At 45.8% G+C, this 24,759-nt stretch overlaps 1 protein-coding gene across 2 annotated transcripts in view; it reads right to left on the reverse strand.

Moving 5' to 3' along the window:
* Positions 1-23,080, reverse strand: part of smarca2 (SWI/SNF related, matrix associated, actin dependent regulator of chromatin, subfamily a, member 2) — an 86,234-nt gene extending 63,154 nt beyond the window's left edge. Inside the window, exons 1-12 of one of the 2 annotated variants that reach the window (XM_056291303.1) lie at positions 22,985-23,080; positions 21,382-21,470; positions 20,840-21,103; positions 19,745-19,874; positions 19,171-19,614; positions 18,648-18,749; positions 13,107-13,359; positions 7,952-8,078; positions 5,058-5,231; positions 2,686-2,859; positions 1,246-1,416; positions 486-536 (exon numbers count right to left, since the gene is read on the reverse strand). In XM_056291303.1, the coding sequence (XP_056147278.1) occupies positions 486-536; positions 1,246-1,416; positions 2,686-2,859; positions 5,058-5,231; positions 7,952-8,078; positions 13,107-13,359; positions 18,648-18,749; positions 19,171-19,614; positions 19,745-19,874; positions 20,840-21,073 (1,860 nt within the window). In that variant the 5' untranslated portion in view covers positions 21,074-21,103; positions 21,382-21,470; positions 22,985-23,080. The remainder of the gene's footprint in view (positions 1-485; positions 537-1,245; positions 1,417-2,685; positions 2,860-5,057; positions 5,232-7,951; positions 8,079-13,106; positions 13,360-18,647; positions 18,750-19,170; positions 19,615-19,744; positions 19,875-20,839; positions 21,104-21,381; positions 21,471-22,984) is intronic. The other variant, XM_056291383.1, reaches the window with a different exon arrangement.
* Positions 23,081-24,759: the final 1,679 nt, after the last annotated feature.

Below are 24,759 nucleotides of genomic sequence, written 5' to 3' on the forward strand. Positions count from 1 at the left end.
GAAAGACAGGACACCTTATGAGGAGATGCATGTCAATATATTCATTCATTCACTCATCTTCAGCCACTTCTCCAGGGTAGGGTCGTGGTGGCAGCAATATATATAAAAAGAAAAACAAATGCAAGTTTAACACAATGGATATGGGTTTTGCTGTACTAGCGCCCCCTCTGGTCGGTCAGGGTGCCTGTTCAGGGGGGAGGAGGCACTGGGGGGAATAGCATGATCTTCCCACGTGCTACGTCCCCCTGGTGAAACTCCTCACCGTCAGGGGAAAAGAAGCGGCTGGTGACTCCACATGTATCGGAGGAGGCATGTAGTAGTCTGCAGCCCTCCCCGGATCAGCAGAGGGGGTGGAGCAGAGACCGGGATGGCTCGGAAGAGTGGAATAATTGGCAGGATACAATTGGGGAGAAAAAGGGGTACAAAAAAGTGTGTGCATGTGTACATGTGTGTTCTTAATTTTAGCTGTGTTGTCAGTGACTTACCTCTCCATCAGGTCCTATTGCACTGGTGCCTTCACCTTCCCCGTCCACCTTCTAGAAGTAAAACATGCAGAGTAATCCAGCTTCTTAGCTGACTTCACAGATAATGGTGACAGTATAATTGTATTACACAGCACTTGAAAATGTGCTCTTAGTTGTTACTTTAAAATCATCCATAGTTGTTGCAGTGGGATAACATCTGGACGTGAAAAATCAGACAAAAACAGGGACTGATGGCAGGAAGGTGCTCCATGGGAATCTTCAGATAAGCCATTTCTTAACTTTTCCTGCACCGATAACCAGGTTTGGACTGATTCTTTGTCAGGATATGCATCTGGTGTCCACTTGTGCAAAACTACCAGCACCTTCCACGATGGTGTAGTATCTTATAGGTTTGCCTTTATTTTCCAACATATTTTTTATTAATCCCTGGCATTGCTCACATTTGTTTCAGAAGGCTACAATAGGTCTAACTGCTTAAATTACTGTAAAACCAGAGGTGAATTCAAACAGGTGAACTATGCCGTAATTTTCATTTTCTTACAGACTGGTGGACCCCGAATTTTAAAAAAGACCAAAAAAGTAGCGACCAACTTTCTAGGTACCTAAACCCCAGTACACCCAGTACCCTCCAACAATCCTTTGCCACTGCTTGCAAGCCACCATTAAAACACCAAGAGCACCTATGCATCTACAGAGAGAAGAGTTAAGCCAACACAAGACAACCTGTGATGATGCCAATGCTGGCCATCTGAACACTCACCTTCCTCTTCTTCTTCTTCCGCTTCTTCTCCTTGGCGGCCTGGGCGGCTTTGTGCTCATACACCAGATTGGTGAGGTTGGCCACGTACTCGTCTGTCTGCTGCAGCAAGTAGGCCAGCCGCTTGTCCTTCTTCTGGTCAATCAGCTTGCGGTAGCCTTCCTCATCCTCAGCCTGAGTGATGGACAATGGGGGGGAACCAAAGGGGCAAAGAGGTAAAAGATGTTAAAGCAATGCAGATTTTTATTTTTCCTTAACCACAAGATAATTCATAAAGGCCAATCGGGATGTAAAATGAAAAACACAACACTTTTTCAGCCTTTCAAAATGTTCCATTATTAACTGTTTTTAAGAACCCCGGACGAATGATCTTTTGATAGAAGGTAGAAAGTCTGCTTTTAAATGATCATAAATCTGGACAACGGTATTCAAAATGTGATATACAGGATCTTCTCTGCCTCTCATTTGTAGGCATTTAATTTGGGCTGTCACTGATGATCAAGCTCTGCTGGAGTAACGGAAATTTAAGTGATTAAACGGGGCTCTTTCTTTAATTTGCTTTTAATTAAATAATTGTGACACTGGGAAAAGCAACTTGCTTCCTATTTTAAGCAGTGCATTTCATCATCAATTTAACAGGTGGAGCGCCCTGGTAGCGTAGCGGTCTATTCTGTTGCCTACCAACATGGGGACACGAGGATCGCCAGTTCGAATCCCCGTGTTACCTCCAGCTTGGTCGGGCGTCCCTACAGACACAATTGGCCGTGTCTGCAGGTGGGAAGTCGGATGTGGGTATGTGTCCTGGTCACTGCACTAGCACCTCCTCTGGTCGGTCAGGGCGCCTGTTTGGGGGGGGGACTGGGGGGAATAGCGTGATCCTCCCACGTGCTACGTCCCCCTGGTGAAACTCCTCACTGTCAGGTGAAAAGAAGCGGCGGGTGACTCCACATGTATGGGAGGAGGCATGTGGTAGTCTGCAGCCCTAACCGGATCAGCAGAGGGGGTGGAGCAGAGACCGGGATGGCTCGGAAGAGTGGAATAATTGGTCGGATATAATCGGGGAGAAATCCCTCCCCCCCAAAAAAACAAACAAACAACTTTATCAGTGTTTGCTCCAAATCATTCTGCAATAATTCATCCAAGCTGATACTCAAGCCGCTTTGAGCTGTGGCTTTATTACAAAACGCCACGGCTCTGTGTGTTTTTAAACCCCCACTCAGCTTATCACATTACAAAGTTTTGTGCTGACAGTTTGATTTTATACCGTATCAGTTGTAAAGGAATCCATTGAGCATGAAAAAGGACTTTGCTCTCATGAGGATTTGTATTTATTTTTTCTTCTACTTTTTGGAAACTGATGGAAAAAAATAGTTTTAATATACCCTTCCAAAAGTCACAATGCCACACATATGTTGATATTGACTTGCAAACAATGGACCATACCATAAGCCTCCTCATCCTCTCCTTCTCGATCCTCTCAGTCTCCTTCTTCTGCTCCCGTTCCGTGTTGGTGTGCCAGGTAGCGATGGCTTTGGTGAGCTTCTGGATTTTGCCTGAAATGGACCTGTGGTATTCCTTGAAGTCTTTAGCATGCTGCAGGATACTGTTCAGGTACTCCTGAAACCCAAGAGACATGTTTTGAGGAAAGACATAAAAAAACAATCCACATCATTTCCATTTACTGACTAATCTGACAATATGAGCTTATGTTTTCACAGCGTTTGAAGTGCTTTCAAGTAATTGTACCGTATCTGGAACTGCAAAAGCCTGACACTGTTCTATGTTGTAGAACACAAACACTGGAAATAAACAGAATCTTTTTTTTTTAATCCAGGGTAAAACAACTGTGATTTTACAAAGTGTTGCAGCCAAAAATCTTGGTGTTACATTTGATCCCAGCTTTCCTTGATAAGCACATTAAAGAAATCAGAGACTGCCTTTTTTCACTTACGTAGCATAGCTCAAATTCGGTCTTTCCTGTCCACGGCTGACGCAGAGACTCTAATACATGCATGAGTTTCATCCAGACTTGATTACTGTCATGTTGTGTTTTCAGGTCTGCCACATTCTAGTCCTAAAAGCCTTGGCTTCCCAGCCATGTTAGCTCAGACTTCAAGGTGCTTCTGCTGATTTATAAAATCCTAAATGGGCTTGCCCCATTTCACCTGTCTGATCTCCTTAAAACTTACATTCCATCTCGAGGTCTTCGCTCTCAAAATACAGGGCTCCTGTGTGTATCCAAAGTTAAAAAGAAGTCAGCTGGTGACAGGGCCTTTTCCTATCGGGCTCCGTTCTTGTGGAATAACCTGCCTGCTGCCTTCAGATAATCAGTCTGTTGAGTCCTTTAAATCCAAACTTAAAACATCTTTTTGCCTTAGCTTACAATTAGTTGCCTTAACATTAAGTACTTCATGAGCAGTACTGCATGGCGGGTCAGTTTCTGTCTCAATGAACTTACCAAGCACTCTTCTGAGATGATACGAGATTATAGAGTATAGATTATTGAGTACAGATTATTGATTATTGCAACTGTTCTCTTCTCTCTCTGAATGATGTCTTTTCCAGTCTCATCTCCCGTGTATGTGAATAGTGTGATGTGAGTCTCCCCTGTGTGCACGTGTAGTCTGTCCTCCTGCCAGGTCTCCATGGTGATGGTGGCCACCACCTGTATGTTGCTTGGTATCCTCCTCATCACATTCTTTATCATCCTTTATATACCTTATAAATCCATATAACTTTATCATGTTTCAGTTTTAATAATCAATCTTCTATAGCGCTTTTCTAGTACTCAAAGTCGCTTTACAATAAATGGAGTGAAACAGGATGACAGATGAACATAACACAGACAGTTTTGTATCCTTCTCTCTCGCTGATGTGTGACGAATGTCTTTTCTTGTTTCTTCTCCCGTGTGTGTGAATGGTGTGATGTGAGTCTCCCCTGTGTGCATGTGTAGTCTGTCCTGCCAGGTCTCCATGGTGATGGTGGTTGCATGGCTCAGGTCCTGGGCTGTTCCGGTGGCATCTGGACACTGCTTGGCATCCTCCTCATCACATTCTTCAAATATCTTATAATTTCATTATAATTGTGTTGTCCTCAATTTTGTATTGTGCAAATTGTGTAAACACAACATCCATTGCACGCTGTCCGTCTTGGGAGAGAGATCCCTCCTCTGTTGCTCTCCCTGAGGTTTCCTCCCGTTTTTTTTTCCTCCCTGTTAAAAGGTTTTTTTTAGGGAGTTGTTCCTTATCCGATGTGAGGGTCTTAGGACAGGATGTTGTGTTGCTGTAAAGCCTCCTGAGGCAAATTTGTAATTTGTGTCACTGGGTTATGCAAATAAAACTGACTTGACTTCATTCCAGGGCAGCTTGATCTAAGATGGTTCCCTGGACGATTGCCAGTGTAAAACACCCCCCCCCCCCAAATGGTTTTGTTTGCGAACTTTTAATAGATCTTTGCTATTTATTTGTTTCTCTTGCATACTACTCTATTTTACACATAGCTCTTTAATACTGTTCTTTACTTAACAAGGACTTCAACAAGTGCGACTGGGCTACCTGCAGGAGAACATGCCAATGTTCTGTTTAACAATGTGTGTTGCTTTTATTGACTACTTACATGTTTTTAAATGATTTGTATAATTTGTAGTTTGCTGTTCAATGTGATGTGTGTGAACCACCTCTCCAACCTGGCATATCACACAGTCTGTGCAAACTTTCTTGACTAGTTAGCAACTCATGCAAATTCTGATTCTGTCAGCTTCAGCAGCCCTGACACCACCTTTGAGAAGTACCCTTCTGACAGCAGCGGAAATCACCTGGTGTTTCTGCCTTCGCTTCCTCTCCTGCTCGATCTTCTGCTGCTTCTCCAGTTTCTCGGTCATGCGCGCTTCCCTCAGTGTCTGCCGCTTACTGCGCTTGTACGCCTTTGAGTTCAGCGCCGTCTCCAGGGTGGTGTCACGCCTCATGCATGCCACCACATCCTGCCTCAGCTGGAAATGACACAGGGGCTCAAGGTCAAGTTCAATTTCTGGGTAATAAGTGTGCATATGGGGGGGATTCAGGGCAGGATAACAGGACATGCACAAATATCTACAAAGTCACAATAAACCTGAAATATAATACTGAATATTCATCATCAAATAACCAAGTCAGGGAAAAAAAACAAAAAACAAACAAACATGATTGTGACTTCCAGCACACCATACCCACTGTGGACAACATCCCAGTGTGCTCCACGGTTTACAGTCTCCCCGTTGGAAAGGGAACTCATGAAGGAGCATGTGGGAAAAAAAATGCTAAAAGATGATGTCAGTGAACCTTCTCGTTGTCCTGACAGACAAGTCTGATAGTTCGCCAAGATTTTGTGTGGATTTTAGGGGTTTGAATGCCACCCCCCCCCCCCCAAGATGCATATCCCATGCCGTCCCATCCCGTGACTTTGACGCTCCTCTATCTCCTCCCAGTGGCAGTTGGCTTACTAGAGGGGAAACATGGCTGCCAGAAGCCTAAAGCCACATGTGACCATTGAGATGACCTTGGAGATGCTTTATTTTAAGGGATGGGAACATATGATTTTAGACATAACGTGCAACACCTTCTTCAGCCTTTTTTGGCAGACCTTTTCAATTAGAGTTGAGATATATATTAGATATTTTTGAAATATTCGATATATCTTTAATGGGCCAGACAACACAATGCTTTACTACAATACTAATTCAACACTATTCATTTCTGCTTTTTAAGACTGGTAGATTAGCCAATGGTCATCATTTTAAATTGCAGCTTAAAACCATGCAAAGTCATAAGCGAGACAGAGGTGAGTGCAACACTACAATCAAAAACTTGGTCTCACTGAACAAACTGCACTCGGTGTTTTGCCAGCAGCAACACCATCATGTATCTGCCAAATGACGGGAGCTAAGCAGGTATGGCCTTGGCCAGTACTTGGATGGGAGACCTCCTGGGAAAACGAGTTGCTGTTGGAAATGGTGTTGGTGAACCAATAGGGGACAGTCTTCCCTCTGGTCCTAATAATAATAATAATAATTTTAAAAAAATCCCAAGGCCCCAGTGCAGTGATGGGGGCACTGTGCTGTAGGAGATGCCGTCCTTCGGATGAGACGTTAAACTGAGGGCCTGACTCACTGTGGTCATTAACACACTTAGCGCAAAGACTAGGGGGTCCCTCCTGTATCCTGGCAAAATTCCCAACCTGGCTCTGTCCATCTGGCCACCTAATCATCCATCCCCCTGTGGAATTCACTCAATGACTCCTCCCTCCCCACCTCAGGCTGATGTGTTGCGAGCGTTCCAGCACAAAACGCACAGTGTGCATCACATTATCCATATTATATAACGCCAAGTTAATCAGGAGCAGCACATTTCCAGTTGACTTTAGAGATCATCACTTAATTAACGTTGTTTTAAGTCTTTCAACTAACAAAGAAAATTATAAATCGTTCTGGCATTTTAATGTGAAATGACTACAGAATAGTTCTTTTTGAAAAAAATTTTTTTTGAATTCTTTTGGGTAATTTGGAGAGGGGGAAAAAAAAGCAAAGTTTGACTCTTTAAGTCAATTAACACATTAAAAGGAGTTGCCAAAGTAATTTGCACTCCTACACCTGTTTGTATGTGAAGCCTACTTAAACTACATTTAAAATAAATTGCTTTGGAGTAAGTTTAAATTTAGTGCATTTTTGTAGATTTTTTGCTCTTTTAATAAGAAGTACTGTGTGGTTTACTACAGCCTCATGTAAACTTAAACATAAGAAGAAGAAGAATTAATAATAATAATTAATAATATTATTCAAGAAAAAAAGAGCTCTGGTATCGGTCGGTATCAGCAGATACCCAAATTCAGGTATTGGAACTGAAGAAAAAAAAGCGGATCGCTGCATCTCAAAAATTTGACCAAATTTGACCCACCTTGTTGGTATATAAGATATACTATATCAAATTAAATACATCTTATACTTTTCAGTTCAGGTTATATTGTCACAACAATACAAAGTTTGCCTTATTATATCAAGAAGACAGATACTGCTCAATTCACAACAGCTCATGATTTGTAGAAAAGGTTTTTCTCAAACCCTGTGAATGGTGACGCATCCTAAACACTTATCCAAATTCGGGTCGCGGGATGCTGGAGCCTATCCCAGCAATCACTGGGTGGCAGGGGGGGGGACATACCCTGGACAGGTTGGCAGTCCGTCACAGGGCCGACACATTCATACCTAGGGACAATTTAGCATGGCTGATTCACTTGACCTACATGTCTTTGGACTGTGGGAGGAAACCGGAGCACCCGGAGGAAACCCACGCAGACACGGGGAGAACATGCAAACTCCACACAGGACGACCTGGGACAACCCCCAAGGTTGCACTACCCCGGGGTTTGAACCCAGGACCTTCTTGCTGTAAGGCGACCGCGCAAACCACTGCCCCACCGTGCCACCCTATTTTCTACAAACTACTTTCCCCTCGATATATTCCCATCCTGTCTTGGCAACAGTGCTGGAATGGGGGTGGGAGGGGGTCACACAACTCTCGCAATAATTGCTCTATAAATTCTGTCAGGAATTCCTCTAGATGGTACAACTAAGGATCATTATGGTAACTACTTTGAGCTATGCATGAGGCATGACTACTGAGGATCCCAATAAGGCATAATGAGGAGGGTGACACAGTAAGTGGTTTTTCTGTGTACCTGTCGCTGAAAGTTGAGCAAACGCAGTGCCTTGAGCTCCACGGTAGCTTTGGTTCTCAGGTCAGGGGGCAGAGAACCTGGAAGACTTTCTAGTTCCTGGATTCGGTGGGCGATCCGAGCCTGCAACCTGTGGAACCAAACATAGGTGAGCAATAACTGAAGATGTACTACATCTTTCCACCTACAACATCAACACTGGACCATAATGCCAAATCCAGCATTCTGACCAACACGTGCTCCTCAGTGACTTTTTGCAAATGAAAACAATTGCCCTGTAAGCCCCACAAAATAAAATCCCAATTTCAAATTCATTCATATGAAATTAATCAATAGACTTTTGTAGAACACCATACTCTGTAGTTTAATGTGCTGATGCAGTATGGCAGACACTTTAAAAACACGCATAATTCCTGAAAACAGGACCTATGACAGCTCCGTGGCACAGTGATGAAAAAAGATTTATGACTTTTGAAAGCTTTTAATAAATAAGGTAATACTTCATTCATCCATACGAGAAAATCCTTCCTTTGCTTGCCTCCCTCGCCAAGGACTGATTGCAGGGTCAGCTCGAGAGCAGTGCCCCCTGATGTAGCAGGAAATAACGGTCTCCTTCAAAGACACTTCAGAGCTTCCTTGTACCTCAGCTTGAAGCCGGGTCCTCTGGTTGAAGGACAGTTTCCCTAATTCCTATACCACCCCGCTGCCCAATTCTACATTTGTGTCAGTGGATATTTGACAACTTTAATGGACCCTAATAATGAATGTCGGGAAATTTATTTTGCCTCCAGAAAATGTTTCTTGAAATGAGCCTTTCTTTATACACTGCCCCCTTAGTATTAGAGAAGAAAGCTGCTTTATTTTGTCATAATACAGGTTACAGTGAAATTCCTCTTCTGCAGGTAACTGTTTTGATCTTACCAGGGAAATGCTTCTATGTACATGTGCCACAGACTGCACTTTGAGTCTGAGAGTAAATTGAGGCAGTTGAAAACCATGAAGACTGCCTCAGTGAATGTATTGGATTTCTTTTTTTGATACCTCTTATTAATCCACCGAAGAGGAAATTCTCTTTTGTCTTCTAGTGGGGAGTCAGGGGATCCAGCGAACGCAGCAGCCGTGATTTGATGGTAGGTAAGAGTTAAATATCTTGCACCCCACCCCCCCTTTTTGTCCCCAATTGTATCCGGCCAATTACCCCACTCTTCCAAGCCATCCTGGTCTCTGCTCCACCCCCTCTGCCGATCCCGGGGAGGGCTGCAGACTACCACATGCCTCCTCTGATACATGTGGAGTCACCAGCTGCTTCTTTTCACCTGACAGTGAGGAGTTTCACCAGGGGGACATAGCGCGTGGGAGGATCACGCTATTCCCCCCCAGTTCCCCCTCCCCCCCGAACAGGTGCCCTGACCGACCAGAGGAGGTGCTAGTGCAGCAACCAGGACACATACCCACATCCGGCTTCCCACCCGCAGACACAGCCAACTGTATCTGTAGAGACACCTGACCAAGCCGCAGGTAACACGGGGATTTGAAGCGCTCAAGCGCACTTTGATGGGCCCGGTTACTTGCGGATTGATCCAGGCCCCAACAGACAGAGGGATGTCACTAATCGCTAAGCACATCCTGTCACCCCAAATAAAAGAGATTGTTTTCCCCTCACTGTCTGCCTAAAAACCCCAAAATTGCCTCACACTGAAACTGAAAAAAAAACTGTGAAACTTTACTGAATGCATTTACAGTAAATGGAAGTCAGGGATGGAGGAGTAAGAGAACCTTACTTTGAGATTTTGAGATACTTTTACTGATCTCCATAGGGAAATTACTTTCTGCATTTAATCCATCCTAGCTGTGTAGCTAGGAGCAGTGGGCAGCCGCCATGCAGCATTCGGGGACCAACTCCAGTTGGTCTTGCCATGCCTCGGTCAGGGGCACAGACAGGAGTATTAACCCTAACATGCATGTCTTTTTGATGGTGGGGGAAACCAGGTGCTCTGGTTTCCCCCACCAAGAAAACACCACACACAGGACGACCTGGGATCGCCCCCAAGGTTGGACAACCCCAGGGTTTGAACCCAGGACCTTCTTACTGTGAGGCGACAGTGCTAACCACTGCACCACCGAGCCGCCCATGTAATGTAAAAATCTGGAGAGATCAAGTGATTAGTTGAATTGTTTGCTTTCAGACTGCTGCAGCTTTGAACACAGGAGACTAAGATAGAAATCCAGGTCTTTAAGTGTCAGCGCTACTGAATTCCAAGGCAAGGGTGGTGAATGTTTCACAGATGTTCACATTATGCTGAATCTAATAGGACATTATATTTCAACATATCCAGCAGGCTTTCATACCCACAGATTAGACCAAATAAATTAATAAATACACTTCTCCAGTAAAGTGGAGTTCACTTTAATTCAATGAACTGCAGCGGTGCTAAAAAAAAACTGGCTTGTGAGAAGCGCTGCCATGTCATTTACAACCAATGGTGTAAACATGACTGTGAATGTTCTCATTCATCCAGGTCATGGTTATCCAAAGGAGTCGATCAAGTGCAACTGGACTTGGTATATATCCGTGAAGATGTTTTGCCTCTCATCCAAGAGGCTTCCTCAGTTTGTGCCTTTCTGACTAGAACAAGCTAGTCTGACTGGCTGGTGATGAGACTCAGAATTTATCCTCTTTGGAGTCGTTGTCAGAGCTGTAGATGTCAACGACTCCAAAGAGGATAAATTCTGAGTCTCATCACCAGCCAGTCAGACTAGCTTGGTCTAGTCAGAAAGGCACGAACTGAGGAAGCCTCTTGGATGAGAGGCGAAACGTCTTCACGGATATATACCAAGTCCAGTTGCACTTGATTCAACTCCTTTGGACAATGGTGTAAAGAAATTCAGTGAGTAGGCTGGACCAAAAACCAAGATTTCAGTTTTCTTGACAGACTCAGAGACTAAGTGGCATTGAATGATCAGTTATCAACATCATGTCTCAAACCAAAGCTCAATTTCCTCAGCTCTAATATGCTTTTTCAGTTCAATCCCATTTTTCGCCGTCTTCCATCAGTTTTTTATTATGTCTACTAAAAATAATCATTAGTAAAGAAATAAATAGGTATTAGGATGGTTAGAGGGCATAAAACTTGTGAGTGAAAATTAAGATAACTGTACATTTCATGGTTTCTGGTGTTAGTCCAACATGTTGTCAGGGTAGATAGAAATAGCAGCAAATACACTGGTCAAAAAAATAAAGGGAACACATAAGCAATGCAATGTAGCTCCAAGTCAATCACACTTTTGAGATATCAACCTGTCCAGTTAGGAAGCAACACTGATTTGTGAATCAATTTCACCTGTTGGTAAATTGTCTAATTTCCACCAGGTGGAAATTAGACAATTTGCAAGACAACCCCTATAAAAGGAATGGATTTGCAGGTGGTGGCCACAGACCATTTGCCTGCCCTCATCTTTTCTGGCCGATCTTTGGTTAGTTTTTCATTGTGCTAGTGCCCTCACCACTAGAGGTGGCATGAGGCGGTATCTGCAACCTACAGAAGTTGCTCAGGTAGTGCAGCTCATCCAGGATGGCACATCAATGCGTGCTGTGGCAAGAAGATTTGATGTGTCTCCCAGCACAGTGTCCAGAGCATGGAGGAGGTACCAGGAGACAGGCCAGTACACCAGGAGACGTGGAGGGGGCCGCAGGAGGACAACAACCCCGCAGCAGGACCGCTATCTGGTCCTTTGTGCAAGGAGGAACAGGAGGAGCACTGCCGGAGCCCTACAAAACGACCTTCAACAGGCCACTAATGTGCAGGTTTCTGCTCAAACAGTGAGAAACAGAATGCCTGAGGATGGTATGAGGGCCCGACGTCCACAATTGGGGCCTGTGCTCTCAGCCCAACACCGTGCAGCCCGATTGACCTTTGCCAGAGAACATCTTGGTTGGCAGATTCGCCATTGGCGCCCTGTGCTCTTCACAGATGAGAGCAGGTTCACACTGAACACATGTGACAGACGTGAGAGAGTCTGGAGACGCTGTGGAGAACGTTCTGCTGCCTGCAACATCCTCCAGCATGACCGGTTTGGCGGTGGGTCAGTGATGGTCTGGGGAGGCATATCCTTGGAGGGCCGCACAGACCTCTACGTGCTAGCCAGAGGTACCATGACTGCCATTAGGTACCGGGATGAGATCCTCAGACCCCTTGTCAGACCATATGCTGGTGCAGTGGGCCCTGGGTTCCTGCTCATGCATGACAATGCTCGTCCTCATGTGGCCAGAGTGTGTCAGCGGTTCCTGTATGTCGAGGGCATTGATGCTATGGACCGGCCTGCACGTTCCCCAGACCTGAATCCAATCGAGCACCTCTGGGACATCATGTCTCGTACCATCCGCCAACGCGATGTCGCACCACAGACTGTCCAGGAGTTGACCGATGCCCTGATCCAGGTCTGGGAGGAGATCCCTCAGGAGACCATCCGTCGTCTCATCAGGAGCATGCCCAGACGTTGTAGGGAGTGGATACAGGCACGTGGAGGCCACACACACTACTGAGCCTCATTTTGAATCGTCTTGAAGAATTTCCACAGAAGTTGGATCAGCCTATGTTCTCATTTTCCACTTTGATTTTGAGTATGATTCTGAATCCAGACCTTAATGGGCTAATGATTTTGATTTCCATTGATCATTCTTAGGTTATTTTGCTCTAAACACATTCCTCTGTCTAATAAATAAAGATTTTCAGCTGAAATATTTCATTCATCGAGGTCTATATTGTGTTTTTAGGTGTTCCCTTTATTTTTTTGAGCAGTGTATGTTAGTTCAGCTACCGTGGAGAATTTCTCAACAACAGAGAAGTAGTCCTTTACCACGGCAGTTAATTTGTCAGAGCTTGCAGGTGCATACATATCATCCAGTAATTTCATTAGGAGCTGAAAATGAAAATACTTGCTTTGTGGGCCTCTGGCCAATTTAAATATTCAATTCAGACAGAGTCTAAATTGACTTTTCTTGTTTTTCCAAAAGACTGACACAGGGAAAATAGCTGAACAAGAGTTGTTGGAAAATATTTCCATATACAGTTGAGGGGGTGAGGCAGAGTGGATAATGGCACTCTGCCTCAATTAATTTAATGCAGAACTTTATTGCAGAGTGCATTAGACTACTTACCTGTACTCCCTCTCCTGCAGGATCCCAACTGGGTCCAATCCCTGGGGCTTCTGGATCGGTGTGACTCGGTTCTGCTTCTGTTGCAGCTGAAGCATGGGGGAAGCCTGCTGCCCTGGGGGCTGCGGGGTCACTGAGCTGCTTGGCATAGGACCAGGTGGCAAAGCAGGAGCCTGGGGTGGTGCAGGGGACGGGCGCCCACTGGTAGCTGGGGCCAGGTGCTTCTGAGGGTTACTTGAATTTTCTCCACTGTGCCCTGGGAAACCAGAGTCAAACTCATTATTAGAGTAGTGGGTTGATGGATGTGGGTGGTACGAAAGTAAGGCCGAGTTCACCAAACTAGAAACGCCAAGCAGTTGTGTGACGGAGTAGCTCAATCACTAACTACAGGCAGCACGCACGCACACACGCACACACGCACACACACACACACGCACACACACACACACACACACACACACCGCTCCCTTCCATTCTTGCTAAGTAGTTAATGAACCTCACTATTGGCGTCTGGGTAGGGTAGCAGTCTATTCCGTTGCCTACCAACATGGGGATCACTGGTTTAAATCCACATGTTACCTCCGGCTTGGTCGGGCGCCCCTACAGACACAATTGGCCGTGTCTATGGGTGGGAAGCTGGATGTGGGTGTGTGTTTTGGTCGCTGCACTAGCGCCCCCTCTGGTCAGTCGGAGCACCTGTTCGGGGGGGAGGGGGAACTGGGGGAATAGCATGATCCTCCCATGCGCCATGTCCCCCCGGTGAAACTCCTCACTGTCAGGTGAAAAGAAGCGGCTGGTGACTCCACATGTATAGGAGGAGGCATGTGGTAGTCTGCAGCCCTCCCCGGATCAGCAGAGGGGTTGGAGCAGAGACTGTGACGGCTCGGAAGAGTGGGGTAATTGGCCAAGTACAGTTGGGGAGAAAGGGGGGGGGTGCTAAATAAATAAACCTCACTATTATCCCACTTTCCTTCTCCGTTTCAGTGGCGCAACCATGGGTACACTCCTGGCAGTTCTATTTTTATTTATGCATACTTTCAAACAGACGTTTTATTCTCTTACCATTTATTACGGTGCGTTGCAAATTCACCCCGCCGTCTCCCATCAATGAGCTTGGCTGGCGAAACTGGGGCGTAACATTTTCCTCCATTAAAAAGTATGTCTCACGCACTTTCATGGTCACATGAACTGCATAATCATATTTCTTGTTTGTAATATTAAATTTTACTGCAAATAACTTGTTTTGGATGAAGGCAAATGTTTATGAAAATACATAATCCTCGTTTAAAATACATTTGGATTTAAGAGGCTGTAAATGCTTTATTTGATAGGAAAATGTGTTAATTGCATTTTCTTGTGTAATTGTTAAGCCTCGTGGGAGGGGCTACTGGTTTAAAAGGACTGCCTTGGGCCTGGGTGGTGTCAGTCTTGGATTGGTTACAGAGAAGGTAACGCCTACTTAACTGTCAGATTGCTCTTTGGATTGTACTTTTTTGAAAGATATTTTGACTTATTGAGGAAATCCCTTTTGTAATATTTCATAATCTTGTATACAGCATTTTGTTTTTCATCTTTATGTATTAATTCATTCATCTTCAGCCGCTTCTCTGGGGTCGGGTCGCGGTGGCAACAAGCTAAGTGGGGCACTCCAGACATCCCTCTCCCCAGCAACGCCTTCCAGCTTCTCCTGGGGGATCCCAAGGCGTTCCCAGGCCAGATTGGACATGTCGTCCCTCCAGCGAGTTCTGGGTCTACCCCGAGGTCTCCTCCCAGTTGGATGTGCCTGGAAAACCTCCAAAGGAAGGCGCCCAGGAGGCATCCTAATCAGAGGCCCGAACCACCTCAACTGGCTCCTTTCAATGCAAAGGAGTAGCGGCTCTACTCCGAGCTCCCTCCGGATGTCCGAGCTCCTCACCCTATCTCTAAGGCTGAGCCCAGACACCCTACAGAGTAAACTTATTTCAGCTGCTTGTACCCGCGATCTCACCCTTTCGGTCACTACCCAAAGCTCATGACCATAGGTGAGGGTTGGAACGAAGACTGACTGGCAAATTGAGAGCTTTGCCTGAGAGCTCAGCTCCCTCTTCACCACAACGGTCCGGTACAACGTCCGCAGTACTGCTGATGCTGCACCAACCCATCTGTCAATCTCCCGTTCCATCCTCTCCTCACTCGTGAACAAGACCCTGAGATACTTGACCTCCTTCACTTGAGGCAAAAACTCATCCCCAACCTGGAGGGAGCAATCCACCATTTTCCAGTAGAGAACCATGGCCTCAGACTTGGAGGTGCTGACTCTCATCCCAGCCATTTCACACTCAGCTGCAAACCACACCAGTGCATACATCTTTGTGCACTTTTTTGCAAATATTCTCACTGTCTGCACTTTGGGAGGCCAGCAAAATAAATCACACCATCATCATATTTTCTGACTATGCCTGTTTTTCCAAATTTTTAGGAGTTTGAAATAGAACTCTGTTACAAATTGTCATATGACAACCACTTAAACAATCACTATAGATAGCTCAGCCATCTATACATTAACATACACCGACCAGCCAAAACATTAAAACCACCGACAGGTGAAATGAATAACACTGGTTTTCTTGTTACAATGGCACCTGTCAAGGGGTGGGATATATTAGACATCAAGTACACAGTCAGCTCTTGAAGTTGATGTGTTGGAAGCAGGAAAAACGGGAAAGCGTAAGGATCCGAGCGACTTTGACAAGGGCCAATTGTGATACTAGACGACTGGGTCAGAGCATCTCCAAAACGACAGATCTTGTTGGGTGTTCCTGGTATGCAGAGGTCGGTACCTACCAAAAGTGGTCCAAGGAAGGACAACCAGTGAACCTGTGTCAGGGTCATGGGCGCCTAAAGATCACTGATACGCATGGGGAGCGAAGGCTGGCCCGTCTGGTCTGATCCCACAGAAGAGCTACTGTAGCTCAAATTGCTGAAAAAGTTAATGCTGGCTATGATAGACAGGTGTCACAACACACAGTGCATCACAGCTTGCTGTGTATGGGTCTGCACAGCCACAGACTGATCACAGTGCCCATGATGACCCCTGTCCACCATTGAAAGCATCTATAATGGGCACTTGAACATCAGAACGACCATGGAGCAATGGAAGAAGGTGGCCTGGTCTGATGAATCACATTTTCTCTTACATCATGTGGACGACCAGGTACGGGTGCATCGTTTACCTGGGGAAGAGAAGGCACCAGGATGCACTGTGGGAAGAAGGCAAGTCAGCAGAGGCTGTGTGATGCTCTGGGCAAAGTTCTGCTGGGAAACCTTGGGTCCTGGCATTCATGTGAATGTTACTCTGATAAGTACCACCTACCTAAACATCGTTGCAGACCAGGTACCCCCCTTGATGGCAATGGTGTTCCCTGATGGCAGTGGCCTCAGGTGGTTTTAATGTTTTGGCTGATCGGTGCATCTTTACTATGTATCAAAATTATCATTATTTACCCTATACACCCAACTGAAAAATGTGTCAGTGAAGCAGAGTTGGTTTATACTCAACATTGCACAACAAGCTGCACTGGATCAAAGTGCAGGGAGAAGGCAGAACATCTGTCCAGTCACGACTGGAGAACTATTGTCTACCTGTTACCTACCCACTACTGAAAGAACATTCTGAGGTTTCTGGGTGGTAAATGGTAACATCAACACCAGCACAATATACACTACTGTTCATCTCAACCACTGTAGAAAAAAACTTGGTAAAGCTATAGCAGCACACATTTTTCTACCACTGACAACCGTATACTCCCCACCAATGTATGTGTCCATATCCCAATAAGTTTTTTTTTTTAAATTCCCCTAGGTCCTACAACTTTGTTCCCGTTCACAGTCTCCTGCTCTCAGCCAATGCAGAGGCTGCAGGATTTGTCACTTGGAGATTATCATAGAGTCTTGGCTCTCTGATACCTGTAGCTTCTGGAGACAATTGTTGTTTAAAAATCTAGACAGAACTGCGCAGGTTAATGTGTGCAAACGCTTTGGGTTGGAGCTTGTTGTAAAGAGTAGAATGGTAAATAGAACACACCAAGCCAGGCTTGTTATATTACATCAAGCTCCCGTCATCTACTCTTTTCCTTGCAGTGTCAAAGCATTTGTTTTTTAATGAATTTCCAAAGAGAATCCAATCTGGGATTATGTACTACTACTTTCGGCTGCTCCCGTTAGGGGTCGCCACAGCGGATCATCCGTTTCCATTTCTTCCTGTCTTCTGCGTCTTCCTCTGTCACACCAGCCACCTGCATGTCTTCCCTCACTACATCCATAAACCTCCTCTTTGGCCTTCTTCTTCTCCTCTTCCCTGGCAGCTCCATATTCAGCATCCTTCTCCCAATATACTCAGCATCTCTCCTCCACACATGTCCAAGCCATCTCAATCTTGCCTCTCTTGCTTTGTCTCCAAACCGTCCAACCTGAGCGGTCCCTCTAATATAATCGTTCCTAATCCTGTCCTTCTTCGTCACTCCCAGTGAAAATCTTATCATCTTCATCTCTGCCACCTCCAGCTCCGCCTCCTGTCTTTTCGTCAGTGTCACTGTCTCCAAACCATATAACATAGCTGGTCTCACAACCATCTTGTAAACTTTCCCTTTAACTCTTGCTGGTACCCTTCTGTCGCAAATCACTCCTGACACTCTTCTCCACCCACTCCAACCTGCCTGCACTCTCTTCTTCACCTCTCTTCTGCTCTCCCCGTTACTTTGGACAGCTGACCCCAAGTATTTAAACTCAAATGCCTTTGTCACCTCCACTCCTTGCATCCTGACCATTCCACTGTCCTCTCTCTCATTCACGCATAGGTATTCTGTCTTGCTCCTACTGACTTTCATTCCTCTTCTCTCCAGTGCATACCTCCACCTCTCCAGGCTCTCCTCAACCTGCACCCTACTCTCGCTACAGATCACAATGTCATCCGCAAACATCATCGTCCATGGAGACTCCTGCCTGATCTTGTCCGTCAACCTGTCCATCACCATTGCAAACAAGAAAGGGCTCAGAGCCGATCCTTGATGTAATCCGACCTCCACCTTGAACCCATCTGTCATTCCAACCGCACACCTCACCATTGTCACACTTCCCTCATACGTATCATGCACCACTCCCACATACTTCTCTGCAACTCCTGACTTCCTCATACAATACCACACCTCCTCTCTCGGCCAATCTGGGATTATGTATTGAATAATAATAAAAAAAAGACACACGGTGGACTCCGTTTTTCTGCAAACGTTGATTTCTTTATCCTGCCTCTGCCCAGAGTTTGAAGTGCCTGCTGTGTACTCTGATGCTCTTTCAAGTGCTGGGGTACGCATCCAATACTTGGAAAAGACCCAACAGTACTCAAAACTTTTTAGTCTGGTGCTCCTCTTTCCACAAAAATACCTTTGTGTGCCCCCCCCCCCATCTCCCACACAACCTATCATCCTTCCCGAAGACCTGAAAACTGTGTGTAGAATGAAAGTTCACTCAACACTATTCACTATTCTTAATTTCTTAAAAGTTACTGACCCTCAGGCCAAGGCTTTGGTCCTGTGTTCTGGCTGTGTCCTTGCATGGTCGGAGTAGGACAAGGGCTCGACTGGGGACCGCCCATAGGTGCCATTGGCATACCTGTTGGTACAACAAGTTCTACTATTATCAGTTCTTCTTTTTAACTCCATACAGCAGCAGTTTCATTTCTGTCTCATTTTCAAACTAAGCGAACAGTTCTCCCCTTTACACTGTATATGGAGGTGGGGCTCTCAGGATACCTGATACATTAGAGAACTGCTCTGAATCCAGGGGGCATTAAATTCAAAGAGTCCACCTTTACCATCTGGGCTAAAAGCTAAGCCCTCAACATTGACAGGGAGAAAATCTTTTCAAATAATAAATATTCACTTGTCCCCTGAAATGTTAAGCTTTATAAAAGTTTAGTTTTTTAAATGTGCATTTAAAATGCATTTATAATACATGTATACTGCATTATAATGCATTTATAATGCTTTCATAGGGTTGGGGTTAATTATGTGATGGTGATGCATCCTCCTACCTGGAGGCCTGTTATATGGGTTTGCACCAGCTGTTTGTTGTTGTTGTTGCTGTTGTTGTTGCTGTTGTTGCTGTTGTTGTTGCTGCTGCTGTTGTTGTTGTTGTTGTTGCTGTTGTTGTTGTTGCTGTTGCATGGTGGGAAGACTCCTCTTACCCTGGACGGCCAGCTGGAGGTTTTCGGGCAGGGGCTGCCCACGACCTAGGATCTTATAGGCCAAGATCTGGGCTCGGAGCTGCTGCAGCTGGACAGGACTGAAGGCAGACGGCCCCCGATTTTGCGGCCCCATGCTGGGCATGGCTCCCTGGGGATCCATGGGCATCATGGGGCCTGGCTGATTGGGGGCCATCTGAGGTGGAGTAGGTCCACCTCCACCTCCACCTCCAGACATGGGGCTAGAGGCATGCTCATGGGCACCCATGGGGGATGGGTGGGGAGACATGTAACCTGCAGCAGACAGGAGGGAATTGTTTAACTGAAACATACCTCACATTACTACAAACTGTAAAATGTTCAAAGGACTAAGAATTAAATTTGCATCTAGTTGAACTGAAGGACTGAGATAACCAAGGTTTACCTTGGCTGTGCTGGTCCATAGGGCTCTGTGAAGGCCCCATGCCACTGTGGAGAGACCTCATCCCTACGCCCTTCATGTGGCCAAAATGCATTGCATCAGCCATGGCCTTGTCATTCATCCCCTCCATGGACTGAAAATGGACAAAACATTCAAATAAGATATAAATAATAATAATAAGACCACCAAATGCTTCAAATTAAGTAATTTCTCCTGTACTTTACTCAGCAATGTTGGCACTCCATTACCACTCTAACTGTAAAAACAATTAATTAAAAACAAGACCTGACTTGAATGCAACACCAAACTAAACACCACTAAGACGAAAAGAATACGCTTTTTTTTTGTTTTTTTTTGTTAAAGACTTGAAGATTAGCTTTTTTTCAAATAGCCATTGTTATGAGGCTGGGAAAATTACAGACATAGATTGGTACATTGTCTTCCAACCACAACAAGAAGGATATCAGATATCAGAATTATGATGAAGACTGCCAGTCCATCAAAACTTCAGTTATATAAAGTTTTATCATGCCACTATCATTTCTGGCACTGGTACCATTGCTATTTTCTGTTGGTGGATAAAGGAGGGACTTTATAAGCAGCAGTTCACAGCCCTGACACATAGTAAAGAGTACTGTTGACAGCTGGATTAACTGTCACTGTGCTGTGTTGATTGAATTAGAGCATTTTTTCTTGGTAATGAAGGAAATGAAATAGGTCTTATTAGACACTCAACATCAGCATGACAGTGAATGCAGCCAGTGTTGGTCCAATCAAAACCAAGAACGTTGGAAAAGATGTCACACGTTACATAGCTGGCTCTCTTTGATTGAACAGTAACTAAAATAGGAAACAACTAGATCATACCAGTTTTTAAGTCTTTGCGCGCCGTTAAATGTAAAGTAACATTTGAATTGCCTTGGCATTGTAGTTGCCCTCTCCATTATTGATGGCATATTTTCCATCGTGATCTCAAACTACAGTTCTAACTGAACTTACAGGTGATGATTTTTCGATAGCATCAAACAAACAGTATTCCTGACATTGTCCTTACATATAGTTCTGACAGGAACATTTATGGTAGAAGGTATGCCATACCTTGTGCATAGGATACATGCTGTCCTGAGCATAATCCCCCGGCCCTTGGCTCTGCATACCATGAGATGCACTTGGGGTACCAGGCCCAGGGCTTGGGCCCATCATACTGTGAACAGAGCCTGGTGAAGGGTCAGGGCCAGGGCTAGGGCCCAAGATGGGCCCTGGAGATAGCCCTGCCCCAGGGGAAGGACCAGGATGGGACATACCACCTGACGGGTCCGTAGGGGTGGACATCTACTGGATTACTGGGAGGATGTTTTAACACTGCAGGGAGGAAGAGAGAATAATTTTAGTGTACCAAAACATGATACATAATCATATATGTATCTATGAAGTTGGGACTATGACTTAAACAGAGAATACAAATTGATAATTTTTAAACTCTGAAAGCATTGTGGAAACTTTGTGAATCAGTTTGGCAAAGATCATATCATGTACATGCATTAAAATCTGAACTCATCTTTAGCGTTTCATGGCTCTAGACACGGAAAGTCACATTTTCACCAAGGAAATCCGATAACAATGCATAGTTTCCGACTTACGATGAAATTGGACTCAATGCTGCAAGGCATCTTTCATCAAGTTTTAGACATCAGAAAACTTTGTGAGGCTTTTCTAGCACCCTTGCTCCCTAGGGAATGGTAAAGCAAAAATATCTTATTTTATCAGCTACTGCAACAGTGTTAACGGTTTGGGAGCAAGTGACACAAAGGGAATAGTAAACAGGATACAGCAGCCATGAGATGTTGCAGACCTTGCAGAATACGCAGCCTACAAATATTTCAAATGCAATCAAATGGTTGGGGTTTTTTTTGCGACTGAATATTATGATCAAAAGACTGGATTACGATTAGCTCCAGGGAAACTATAAATGCCTATCTCACTTCATTGCCTGTCATCATTATCTACGATCCCTATAATGGACACCATATGTAAAGGATGGCAGACTGCCAACTTTCCTTTTACTAAAGACAAACGCATTGCTAACCCTTCCTAGGCTACAACTCCGTGGCTTAAAGGACATAATCGGGGCTGATCAAACGTCACTGTTTTGTATTCTTCTATTTCTGTCATTTGTCGGGTCTGCAGCATACGGCATATCAGCGCAGTCCAGTCCTACATAGCAACTTCCAACTTATGATAGCGGACAAAAAGCGCTTTGTAAACACAGCTACGGAGACAGAAGTCCTTCCAGACCTCTGAGACACTTCTGACTGTCTGACATGCAGTATGTTGCTGAGCCACCACAAGCACACCAGTTGATCCTACTTCGCGTCCCCCTTGCTGTTCACAGGGCAACGTGGAAGGCCTCAAGCGACCGCAGCACCTCGCCTGCTTCGCATCTCTACCTACACTGCGTACGATCTCCAGGTTAGGAAGACATGACAGCCACATTTACATAACTATGCTGACAGGCCACGTGATACTACAGCAGGGCTGCCGCGGGACAGGCGACTAATTAAACGCTTTCTGAATTCCGGCAGAATCAGGGGGGGGGGGGCGGTGTCAACAAACGGCAAGTTTGGAGACCCGAGAGAGATGAGAGAGAGAGATGAGCCGCATGACAACACCAACGCTCCTCCATTAGCTAACCGCGCTGAAGGACGAGGCAGTCGCGTTTTCTCACGCCTGTCTCGCGTCCAGCGACCTTGTCGCCATGCCCACAAATAAAGAACAACTACGGGTTTTAGGATCCGGCTCTGATTGGATCATGGCTTCCTCAACATCGAGGACCATCGTCTATGCAAGCGGAAATGCACAAATAAGTTTAGACATTTCGGTCGAGAAGCCGACGCGGCCACGGCGACCCTCTTTAAACCACAACGCCAGCTCTGAACGCTGTATTTGGGTCCCCCGCAGCTCTGCGAAGGCACAGGCGGACCGTTAACGTTCGCGGACCCGACCGGCGGCTAGCTAGCGTTAGCCCCGCTACATCCGCGGACTCGGCAAAAGGCTAGCTAGCGTTAGCTTAGCTTAGCTTAGCTTGGCGGAACACCAAGCTAGCCAGCGCTGTGGTTTGGTCGGCGCTGGTTCCCCAGTTGGACTCGACAGCTGAGCGCTTGTCCGGCGTCGCAAGTTTCGCCAGCTCTCCGTCGCGGCTGAAACCGCGTTTCCCCGAAACGCAACACTGTAAACTCAGTTTACCTTTCGGTCCAACTGAAATCGCACGAAGTTATTTTGGAAATGGTGAAATGTGTCGCCAAAATATCGCCGCTGCTGCTTTTACGAGTTCCCGCCCCCTCTCCGTGACGTATTTGTCAGCTATTTATTTATTGATCAGCGGCGCCGCGGCTGATTGGCCAATATCACAGGAAATGCCACCCAGGCTGTAAAACGATTGGCTGGTTGAAACGTCGATCTTCGGGAGAGGGCCGGAGGCTGGCGGAAACGGTGTCGGAGTTGGGGAGGAGGGGGGCGGGAGCGAAATTGAAAATGAGGATACGAGAGCAGGTTCGAGAAGAAGACGAGAGGGACGAGGAATACGTCGAACTAGTCGAGCGACTCTCGTCAGTCTTTGGAGGACGGAGGAGACGCGTATCCTGACGAGACGATAGCCGCGACAAGGGAAGACGGGATTTTCAAAGCACCCGCATGCGGTCGGAGAGTTTGTAGGGGGGGAAGACTTGGGGGATGCGCGACAGGTGGGGGTGGTTACCACTGGCTGCGTCTCAAGGCGTCAGAGACGGAGCCCTCAGGATGGGTGCATGTAAAGACTGCTGCTGTGTGACTTGCTTCCCACTCGGCTCTCAAGCAGGGACGAGCTGAGTGATAAGTGGCGTGTGCCATTGTCAGCAGAGGCCGAGTCATTTCGGGAGGTTGCAGGTGCACGTGTGGCAAGAAGAACGACTAGATTCTGAGACAGGGAGGACAGTAACGGACTCTGTGCATGACTGTAGTCCAACAGAATAGACTCTGTGCATGACTAGTCCAACAGAATAGACTCTGTGCATGACTGTAGTCCAACAGAATAGACTCTGTGCGTGACTGTAGTCCAACAGAATAGACTCTGTGCATGACTGTAGTCCAACAGAATAGACTCTGTGCATGACTGTAGTCCAACAGAATAGACTCTGTGCGTGACTGTAGTCCAACAGAATAGACTCTGTGCATGACTAGTCCAACAGAATAGACTCTGTGCGTGACTGTAGTCCAACAGAATAGACTCTGTGCGTGACTGTAGTCCAACAGAATAGACTCTGTGCATGACTGTAGCCCAACAGAATAGACTGTGCATGACTGTAGTCCAACAGAATAGACTGTGCATGACTGTAGTCCAACAGGATAGACTCTGTGCATGACTGTAGTCCAACAGGATAGACTCTGTGCGTGACTGTAGTCCAACAGAATAGACTCTGCATGACTGTAGTCCAACAGAATAGACTCTGTGCATGACTGTAGCCGTACAGGATAGACTCTGTGCATGACTGTAGTCCAACAGAATAGACTCTGTGCATGACTGTAGTCCAACAGAATAGACTCTGTGCATGACTGTAGTCCAACAGAATAGACTGTGCATGACTGTAGTCCAACAGAATAGACTCTGTGCATGACTGTAGTCCATCAGAATAGACTCTGTGCATGACTGTAGCCCAACAGAATAGACTCTGTGCATGACTGTAGTCCAACAGAATAGACTCCGTGCATGACTGTAGTCCAACAGAATAGACTCTGTGCATGACTGTAGCCCAACAGAATAGACTCTGTGCATGACTGTAGCCCAACAGAATAGACTCTGTGCATGACTGTAGTCCAACAGAATAGACTCTGTGCATGACTGTAGCCCTGTTCTGTGCATGACTGTAGTCCAACAGAATAGACTCTGTGCGTGACTGTAGCCCGACAGAATAGACTGTGCGTGACTGTAGCCCAACAGAATAGACTCTGTGCGTGACTGTAGCCCAACAGAATAGACTCTGTGC

This window comes from Lampris incognitus, chromosome 1 (genome assembly GCF_029633865.1).
Source record: "Lampris incognitus isolate fLamInc1 chromosome 1, fLamInc1.hap2, whole genome shotgun sequence".
Taxonomy (NCBI): domain Eukaryota; kingdom Metazoa; phylum Chordata; class Actinopteri; order Lampriformes; family Lampridae; genus Lampris; species Lampris incognitus.